The sequence below is a fragment of the Polyodon spathula genome, chromosome 20 (assembly GCF_017654505.1).
Source record: "Polyodon spathula isolate WHYD16114869_AA chromosome 20, ASM1765450v1, whole genome shotgun sequence".
NCBI lineage: Eukaryota > Metazoa > Chordata > Actinopteri > Acipenseriformes > Polyodontidae > Polyodon > Polyodon spathula.
Window position 1 is genome coordinate 12,182,091 of NC_054553.1, and position 10,689 is coordinate 12,192,779.

At 36.7% G+C, this 10,689-nt stretch overlaps 1 protein-coding gene across 2 annotated transcripts; it reads right to left on the minus strand.

Moving 5' to 3' along the window:
* Nucleotides 1–593: 593 nt before the first annotated feature.
* Nucleotides 594–10,325, minus strand: LOC121295319 (fibrous sheath-interacting protein 2-like). 2 transcript variants are annotated; one of them, XM_041219798.1, is made up of 7 exons: nt 6,006–10,325; nt 4,746–5,234; nt 3,989–4,062; nt 3,673–3,743; nt 3,543–3,601; nt 1,951–2,011; nt 594–1,646 (listed from the first exon to the last, which is right to left on the minus strand). In XM_041219798.1, exons 1-7 carry the CDS (start codon nt 10,257–10,259, stop codon nt 1,543–1,545), a joined length of 5,112 nt encoding a protein of 1,703 aa, XP_041075732.1. In that variant the 5' UTR covers nt 10,260–10,325; the 3' UTR covers nt 594–1,542. The 2 variants fall into 2 exon arrangements, with proteins under 2 accessions (XP_041075732.1, XP_041075733.1); XM_041219799.1 differs by lacking the exons at nt 594–1,646; nt 1,951–2,011; nt 3,543–3,601; nt 3,989–4,062 and having other exon boundaries at nt 3,685–3,743.
* Nucleotides 10,326–10,689: the final 364 nt, after the last annotated feature.

A 10,689-nucleotide genomic window follows, 5' to 3' on the forward strand; every position in this document is an offset into this window, starting at 1 on the left:
ACAAAGACGGCTGAAGTGGGGGACGTCAGATCAGAAACAGGAACCAGGAAATAAACAAAGAGGTGGAGTTTGGTGGAGCTGAGCGAATGGACTCGCTCAGCATTTAATAGTGCACAGACAGACAGAAAATAAAAGGTTGCATGACAAACAAAACACAAGACACAGCACTGGTAGCCAAAACAAAGAGATGAAACAAAAAGGACTATACAGACAAAACATGGTGAGCTTCTATTTGATTACTATTATTATTACAATTACCTTCGTCTCCAATCCCGTTCTCCACTCAACGAACACACAACCCCGAGTGAGTGAAAACATGCTGCTTTTATGCAGCTGTACCGAGACTCGATTGCTAATCAGTCATTCAATTGGAGTCTCGGTACAACTGCACGTGAATTAATAAAGTGCAATTCCCCACGCTCACATATTATTACTTTTTACTTGCATGTGAAGTGCTGTGCAATCCTCGTGCCTACATACAAATATACATTTTAAACACTTGTGTTACACAGGACTGTTTATAACCTGTGTACCAATGACTATACACCAACATTAACACACAACATACAACACAAAATACACACAGGGGCGGGCACTTTGCCACAAAGACATTTTATAAAAATAAAGATTATTAACATAATTTCTTCTTTTTCATCTCTGGATCAATACAGCCAACACAACAATTTATTTATTTCTTTTATTTTTGTAACTATGCATTTTGTTTTTTGACAGATCACTTGGACCTCTGTAAAAAGATAATCACATTCAAATAAAGCTTCTGATTCCTTGTGGGAAAAGGACAAAAAGAAAGATGGTCAGCGGGCCAAACCCAGAATTAACATGTGGCTAACTAGTTATGGTGAGAACTGTTAGAAATCACATAGTAAAACTTAAGCCCTTCACCAGGCCCAAAGAGAAATAATGACACTCATCTTGTCAGGTATAACATTCAATTTTAGTTATTCCCCTCTTTATTTGGGAATAAACTGAACCAAGGTATAAAAAAAAAACTAAACAAGGAAGAAACAGTGTGGCAGATTTTATGAAGTATTAGCATGCCTATCATGTATCCACTGCTCTCATCAGTACAGAATGTTTTTTTCATATGGAGCAATATGAGATAGAAACTTTCTACATGGCGGAATTGCATTATTGAGTACACAAAACTGAATCCAGGTAAACTTAAACTGTATACTGTAATTTTAGATTATTTTGTACTTTTTCATAATAAGGAATGGACACACCAAATTAAGACCCACTTGTTGACTTGCTGTAGTAATACGTTTTTTTGATTTTCTTCTTCATTTAATTAAGCATCGATTACAGCTGTATAGTAATAAGAATCCTTAATCTAACTTGACAACTGGTACAGGAGGGGTGAAAGGCCCCTCTAATAAACTGCTACTCATGATGGTCATACAACAGACAGTCAATGTATTCATATGTTTATTTCAGAAATGTATCTTCCAAGGACATACTATGCCATTTCTGTTCTTCTGATCTTCATTCTTTAATTTGGTCAAGAGAAGGAAATCACTGGTTTCAAGGGCGGAATAGTTTGGCTACAGAAGCAGATATTTTGGATAACATAGTTGGTCTTTGGGTATTCAGCTTGTTTGAATTGTATACAGGACAACGAGATTCAGCTGAAATTAGAAAATAGAGTATTTTGCCATAGAAGTTTTCAAGTAAATGTTATTCTTATTTCACACACAAACTGTTCTACTAAGCAGAGGAAATCAAGACAGAATGCTGATTACTCAGTACTGGAAGTCCATCAAGCACATTCAAGAAACTATAACAAACTGGTGCAAGCACTAAGAAAACAGAAAAATCTCCTCTGAATAACATATCAAATTCAGTCACAAAGGATTCTAAAACACCTTTTGAATGTTAGCATTAACAATACGCTATTATAGTAAAGGGGATGTCATTCTTGTTTAAACTCACCTGACATTAAGGCCAGATTGTAAGGAAACTGAACCTTCGCTGGTTCTTCTACAACTGGAGTCTGCACATACACAGTAAATATTACACTTAACACAATTCATTTTCACTGCTCATTCAATAAATGATGATACAAGTGCATTTAATTGGGATGCATGTTGTACTTGCTGTTTATGAAACTAACAATATATTAGTTCAAAAGTGATAAAAACAGTGGCATACCTGCTTTGTACCAACACTTTTAAACTGTGCATATGATCTTTTTAGTGTATGTTTTGATTTAAAAGTAACACAGATCATTCAAGCCACAGTACCTCCATAAGATTGTTTAAACAAATTGAATAGACCCAGGAGCTAGTTTCAATGAAGATATAAATGTGAATTTAGTTACCATAAAACATTTAATAAACAACCCAGCATTTATTTACAATTTTTGCCAGTAGCCCTGGTGCCTATAGGAGACCGGCAACTATTTGAGACTCAGTGTTTATTATGTAAGATCACTAACATCTGCAAATACTTCAGAAGCAATCATGAAAAGGCTGCCAGCACACAACATTATAGAAACAACATAAATTACAACATTCCAGCAACGTCATTAAAGGTTGTGTCAGTGGGTAATAACAGTTTGCATTGTAATAATAATAAAAACAGTAAAACCCACTAAAGACAGCCCTGTAATTATCGGAACACAAGCGTGTATTAAGGCAGGCTTGCAGCACAGTAAAAAAACAAACATGGTTTTAAAATTAATAAAATAAATAAGTATCATCTTTACTAACACATATTTATTTATTGTTCACCCTCAAAACGTGTACATTGTTAAACATGGACAATCGATAAAAAATTAACCAGCAACGATCTTCATTGCAAAACAACCATATGAAATACTGTTAATACGAAAAATAAGTTCATACTGTTGGCCCATATCACACTCAAAAATGCTTCAAACTGTTTAAAGATTAACAATAAAATCAATACACGCACCAGTTTTATCACAAAACTAAAACTAATTTGTTTTTATAACGTGTACATTGATAAATAAGAATGCTGGAAAAGGAGCAAAATACGAATATTCATTGTAAGACTCAAATGCACGAAATACTAGTAATACAAAAAAAAAAAAAAAAAAACACGTACAAATACACTAAAAGGCAACTGTTAATATCAGAAAACAAGTTTGCATTTTACTTACTTTCATGACGCTCAAAAAAACTGGTTTTAAAATGAATAATGTCATAAAAAAAACTGTATGCATTATGTGTACCTTTTAAAATAAATGATTAAAAATAAGCTCGCTGTACAGCCATGTGTGTGCATTGGCTAGAACATTCAGTATGACACGCATTATATTATTATTCATAACCCGGAGCTCATTAGAGACCCAGCGAGCATTGGAGACCGGCAAGTATTTGAAGTTTTACAGTATATTTAGATATCCTGCTTGAAGATACAGATTGTATTTATTAATTTATATATATATATATATATATTATATATATATGAGGTATGAACACAGCATAAAACATACATACATACATTGTTATCTTCAACCTACAAACAAACTCATCTACTGTTATATTAAACATCTATACCTCAGAATTTGATTCAGGCCCCATCTTGTGAGTTTTTCGCCACCCTCCAAAACGTTTACCTACAAAGAAATGGAATTTTCAAATGTACTTTAAGCAATTAAAAAAAAAGAAAGAAAGAAAGAAAGAATACCTTCTTCATCAGTGGCAGGAAAGTGTTTATTTGTCTTATAAAATTCCTCAAGGGCAAAATCCTTATCGTTTCTACATTGAAAAAAAAAAAAGTCCAGCATTAAAAAGAAGAGATTCTCAGTAGAATACAATTCTTGCAATCAAGTGATAGCAAAAATAATAACATGATAAGAGAGTGGTAAAATACATATTTAAATGGCATTTGTGGCTTTTTTGGATCAGATCAAATAATGCTTTTTTTATTTTTATAAACTTTGATTACTGTAGGGGGAAAATACTGAAGCACAGCATGGGCTAAACAGTTTTGCAATAAATACCTGTCTACAGTGTCCACAGTGTCCACATATTCATTTTTATAGATCATGCTATCTTCTAGGGCCTTTTCAGAACTCTATAATTCATTTAAAAAAATTAAATATATTAATTAAACTCAAAAAACATCAGCCAGTTTGTAGGGTATTGGGATTGTGAAGGACAGATGGTCGATTCCCTGCTGAAGCTGACCTAACACACATATACCTGGGGCAAGCTTCACAAAGCTCTCCTAACACTTAGAAGGTCGATAAATAGCATAATGTCATAACTGTCTTCTCTCTACCTGTTTTACAAAACAAATTTTGGTCTACCCATATAAAAATTTACCACAGTAAAAGCATAGCAAAGTGTAATAAAGCATATTAATAAACATGGCAAACCAGGGTAAACTATGGCAAATGCAAAAGCAATAGGAGAAGCATGATAAAACTTAAGAAATACTGTGCAATAATACTGTGGTAAATTTGTATAAGGGCAGTAACATCGTCTCAAGAACAAGTACTGTAGATCTTCAAAAACTAATTACTTTCAGAAAAGTGTAATTCAATCATTTTAAATAGTTACTGCTTCTCCAGTTGTGCAGTCTGGGCACAGTTCTGTTGGTTAATCCCTAACCCGAAAGAGGTTACAGTTAGGGAGCTGCTTTAAAAATTGTGCGCATGTTTAAAGCATACCGCCACATCATTCAAATTCATAGCCGAATGGGAATAGATAGTCAAACAAGCAAATCATCCAAATAGTATACTTTACCAGACTTACTTTGGAACATTCTGAGGTCGTTCGACTGGCCTCCTCACTCGACAGTGGCTCTTTCACACTCTTGCCATAGGGCATACCTAGAATACCCCCTTTAGTTAATCGCTTTGCTTTTGAATAACGATAGATGTCCCCTCTGTAGAAATCGAAAGACACAGATCTTGAGACTTTGACGTTCAGTTTTTCTCCTTCTTCTATAGATGACTTGGAATTAGTTCTGGTATCAGCATAGAGGTTTATAAGGCTACTTCTCTTTTTTTCTTGCTTTAGCTGCTTGTAACGCTGCTTCTCTATGGAAAGGTCCACTGCGTCACTTTCTTCTGTCTGAACCGTGCTGTCACTCAGGTCACTGTTCAAGTGAAGTGGGCTCTGCTCATCCACTTCACTGTCATCTTTCTTTGACTGGAAGAAGTCACGTGCCACTAATCGAATGATGAGGTCCTGTTTGTCCCTTATGCCCTTTAGATTAAAAAACGAATTTCTGCACACCAGCTGTCAATAAAGAAAGAGCCCATTTATATATAATTCCTGTTAAGTGACCAACCACTGATTAACACATTAAATGTCCTGGCAAGAACTTTATGTGAGTCCATAGGGACCGTCTCCTGATAATATTACATTGGTTGTATAGTAGCTCATTAGAGCACAAAGACCATTAACGTCTCCTGTGCTTTTTGGCAAATATATATTTGGGACTAGTGGGGAATACAAATTCTACCAGTTCTTAATGCAGCAGTCCAAGAAAGCTCCCAGGTAAATCTCTACTGCTTTCTCTAGGGCTAGCAAGATTGTTCTTGCCCCAACTGGTACAATATATAAATTGGGGGAATGGGGAACCACTTACCTTTTCGTGTAGGATGGCATGGCGATATCCCAAAGAGACAGAAGAAAAGGGATGGGGGAAACTTTGACTGATGCATTACAAAATTCAAATAGTATTAATGTTTATATTATATATATATATATATTTATATATATATATATATATATATATATATATATATATATATATATATATATATATATAATAAGATTAATTAATTATTTCAACAGGGCAACAACAGCTTGATATTATGGAAATTAATACAAAGGTGGCATGAAAAAAAGGAAGTAGTTAAGGTAAAATAAGTAGCAAATTTGAAAAGTTTGATTAGCAATAGCATGGACTTGCTTAGCTATAATATGTGAACTGATGTAAAATCAATCGCACGAAAAAAGCATTTTAAGTTTTGTTTGAGTTTTGTTTGTTTACTATAAACATACCTCTCTCTGCGTAATATCCAGTCTTCCTGATGAACCAGGACCTGTCTCAACCATGCACTGCTTCTGTACGGTTTCCAGAGGTTCAGTTTGGATTGAAAGAACTTTTAAGCGCTCAGATATGATCCGGGGGTCAATCTGGATTGGTTTGTCAACTACAAAGGGAAGTATCTTAATTTTTGGATCCCCACAAGGCTTTGAATCTAGATCACAAACACTGTCATCAGAAACAACCACACCAAGGTCTTGCACACATCCCATGGAACTATGATCATCCACTGTGTCTTTCTTGTTGACTACTAAATCCTCTGCAGCAGCACTTGTGAATGAGCAAGGTGGAACCCCAACAGTTTTTCTATTAGGTGACACAGACTTTGACTTACTAATTTCTTTTGATGAGGCAAGGCTCTTGGTTAAGCCTACTGGAAGAGTAAATAGAGTTTCAAAAGGTATTTGTTCTGTTTGCATAAGCACTGATAATTCTCTGAACACAGATCTGGATAATCTTTGAGCTAATGCCTGGCTTTCATTGACCACATTTTTCTGTAGATTTAGCTGGGAGCCAGACACCAGCAGCATCTCAGAGTAGACAGAATCCACAACTTTCTCAACAACCTCAATGGGAGTAAGGACTGTTCTGTTCATCAGCGGGTTATATGTAGTAACTCCCTCTTGTGCCCTGGCAAGTTTTGTTACCACATAATTAACTAGTGTTGTAGCCAGCTCACTATCTTTTTCTCTGTTTGAATTAACAGGGCAAATATTCCACAGAAGTTTGACTGTTATTTCTTTTACTATTTCAGAAGATATAAAAGTTGTTGGATAAGAGGTAGTGTGTGGTTCAGCAAATCCAGATCGCATTAAAGAAACACCTTTCATTTTGTTACAGGGCTTTGAAAAATCCTGGAGAACACTGCCGGTGTCTGTATTAATGGAGGTCCAATAGGAAGGTTCACTTTCTAGAAGCTGTAGATTTGAGATTTCTCTGACAACAAAACTGGATATGCTTTGGACAAGTGTCTGGCTCCCACAGGCTACTGCTTTCTGTAACGCTAGCTGGGAGCCAGTTATTTGCACCAAGTCCTTATGAACAGAGTTAACAACTTTATAAACATAATTCCATTGATAAAAGGGGTTACTTTCTTCCTCTTGTTTTCCTACCGTTATCCATTTTGACAACTCAGATAGCACAGAATCAATGAGATTCCCAGCAAGTTGTCTGAGCCCTGACAATTGTTCCTGCCTGTTTGGGAAGCCTTTTGACTTTGAAATATCAGGGTTTATTTTCAGCAGCAGCCTAGTTATAATATCTTCAATCATCTCAGAAGACACTTTCCTCAGATTAGAACAGGGAACCAAAGATTTTAAAAGTTCACTTTGGTCACTCGCAGAAACAATATCACTCCTACTCTGAACAGCACTGCTGGTTTGTGTAACTGAGGATTGAGGAGATGGGGTTGAAGGATCACTGGCCATAAGATGTAGATTTAAAATTTCTTTAACCAAAGAATGATTTATTCGTTGGACCAGTGTCTGGCTCCTGGAGGCCACTGCTTTTTGTAAGTCTAGCTGGGAGCCTGCTTTTTCCATCAAGTCCAAGTGAACAGTTTGGACAACTTTGTCTACAATATGTGGTTGATGAAGTAGGTTGCATTCCTCCTCTGGTTTGCCTATCCAAACCCCTTGCACTTTTACCAACTCCATTAGAACAGAATTAATGAGATTCACTGCAAGCCTTGTGAGCTCTGATTTAGACAATATTTCCTGCTTGTTTGGAAAGCCTTCTGCCTTTAACAATTTGGGATATATTTTCAGCAGCAACCTAGTTATAATTTCTTCTACCAATTCAGATGACACACACATGTTAGAAGATGCAGTTGAAGCCTTTAATGGTGAATTCTGTCTCAGACCAATTGAAGGAATAGACTTAATGTTTTGGTGACTGGGTAAGCTGGCCTCTGATTGTGTTTTGGATTTTATTTTAGAGTGCTTTCTTTCTGTCTTATTCCAAGATCCTGATGCTTTCTTATCTTGACACACATTAGAAACGAGGACCAAAGATTTTCCAAGTTCACTTTGGTCACTCGCAGAAACATTAGGACTCCTTCTACTCTGATCAGTACTGCTGGTTTGCATAACTAAGGACTGAGGAGATGGAGTTGAAGACTCACTAGCTAAAAGCTCTATAATTGGAATCTCTCTGATCATAGAACTGGTTATACTTTGGATCACTGCATGGCTTCTGGAGGACACTGCTTTTTGTAAGGCTGCTTGGGAACCCAGTTTTAGCATCAAGTCCCAGTGCACGGTCTTGACAATTTTTTTAATACTATCAGGTTGGTAAGACAGGTTGCTTTCTTCTGCCTTGTTTTCTATAACTACCCCTTGAATTTTAGATAACTCCATTCGAACAGAATCATCGAGGTTCACAATAAGTTGAATGAGCTCCTGTCTTTTCTGGCTGTTTGGGAAGGTTTCCACCTTTGAAAAATCAGGGTATATTTTCAGTATTAGCCTAGCAATCATTTCTTTTAGCATTTTAGAAGACACTTTACATACACTAGAGGAGGGAGTCACAAATATTCCCAGTTCACTTTGACTGGTAGGGCACCCGAAATCACCACCCTGAATGACATCCGCAGGGTCTGTATTAGTGAAGGACAGAGGAGATGGGGCTGAAGACTCACTTGCCCTAAGATGTAGATTTGAAATTTCTCTGACCAAAGAATGATTAATTCTTTGGATCAGTGTCTGGCTCCTGGAGGACACTGCTTTTTGTAAGTCTAGCTGGGAGCCTGCTTTTTCCATCAAGTCTAAGTGAACAGTTTGGACAACTTTGTCAACAATATGTGGTTGATGAAGAAGGTTGCATTCCTCCTCTGGTTTGCCTATCCGAACTCCTTGGACTTTTGCCAACTCCATTAGAACAGAATCAACGAGACTCACTGCAAGCTGAGTGAGCTCTGATTTGGACAATCTGTCCTGCTTGTTTGGAAAAGCTTCCGTCTTTAACAATTTGGGATATATTTTCAGCAGCAACCTAGTTATAATTTTTTCTACCAATTCAGATGAAACTGACATTTTAGAAGACGCAGTTGAAGCCTTTAATGGTAAATTCTGTCTCAGCCCAACTGAAGGAATAAACTTAATATTTTGGTGACTCAGTGAACTGGCCTCTGATTGGGTTTTTGATTTGATTTTAGATTGCTTTTTTTCTCTCTTATCCTCAGATCCTGATGCTTTCTTAACTTGACTCAAAGATCCCTTCACAAATGTTTCTCTGGATTCAGGTGCACTATATTCCAAGGGTGTTTTTTTACTGAACTGGCACACGTACGGCTCCTTCTCTATTTCTGGCAACAGCTTTGTATGTCTTTGTGGTGACATATTTATTTTCTCATTGCAACCACTGTTATGAACTGTACTTTTGCTTTCAACTTTAGGTGGTTTCCTAGATAACTCTTTGTTAGATTCTTTGCTTTCATCATTGGCGCCTTTCACAAGACCCTCAATGACGCACTTGACAACCTCAGCAGAAAGCAAGCACATTTGTGAACGACTCTGGGCCTGTCCAAATATGTCCAAAGATTTATCTGACAAAGAACGTGAGACACTTTTGCAAATGTCTAAGACTCTTTCCATGGAGAGAGATTTGGCCAGTTCTTGCTGTGAAATGGAAGCTTTGCTCGGGACTGCAAATGTACCATCCATAAATTGGGAGATACTCAGAGATTCCTTGAGGTTTTCAATTATAAACCAGATAATGTCTTCTGTTACAAGCTCTATGCAGGAATCCCAGTCATTAATATTGCCATCTGCTCTGTCATCATTCTGTTGGCATTTAAATAAGTAGTTTGACAATGCTGGTAAAATTTTTAGCTTTATTTCTGCTGTTATAGATGCTATCATGTCAGGAGTAAGCACTGCATCAAATGCTTGCAAAACATTGTTAGCCCTCTCATCTACATCTAAGGAAGTTTCTTCAGCTGTGGTGAAATTGTTTTTAGTATCAGGCTGCTCTACACTAAATATCAGTGGCAATGTAGGCTGAAGTCTCTCTACAACTAAATTGACTAAATCTTGATCATCCATTTTAGCAGATGTCTTATGTTCTCCACCCCAGTAATCTTTTTCTCCTTTAATCCCTGCCTTTCTATTCTGAACAAGTATACTAGATTTATGGCTTACTTCTTGAAGCACAGTTTGCACAAGCTCTTTACTAAACAAGCTGAGGTTGCTCATTGGTTGTAAAGACATAGATGCTTTCTGTGACAAAATGGTAAAAAGTGATGATTCAATGCCACACAGCACCTCTTTAGGAACACTGCGTTTTATATCCACTTCATGCATTTCTGAAACAGTTTTATTTTTCCGAGGCAAGACACTAAATAACTTATCAGAAAGCAGAAGAACACTCAGGATCTGATCCAACGTGAATGCCACTATGTCATTGGAGATGAGATCAAATACAGTGTCTGGCAGGATTGGATTGACTTCCTCATCTACTCTTAGTGGCCCCATCATTATTTGAGTAATGTCAGGTTTATTTTTCAACCCCAGCTTTGAAAGGCTTTCCTTAACCTCTTTTGCAATTGGTACTACTACTCTCTCCCAGATTTCTTTAGGCCATTGTTCATATTCACAGGTTTTATAAAACATGGGTTCACATTGAACATAATCTACAAAA

Bases quoted from the DNA above. Each gene is read 5' to 3' on its own strand.
- LOC121295319 (XM_041219798.1), bottom strand. From the start codon at position 10,259: ATGTCTTTACAACCAATGAGCAACCTCAGCTTGTTTAGTAAAGAGCTT. The intron at 3,744-3,988 runs GTATTTATTGCA...TTTTCAATGTAG, and splicing joins ACTGTGGACACTGTAGACAG to AAACGATAAGGATTTTGCCC. The intron at 2,012-3,542 runs GTATAGATGTTT...GTGTATGTGCAG, and splicing joins GGCCTGAATCAAATTCTGAG to ACTCCAGTTGTAGAAGAACC.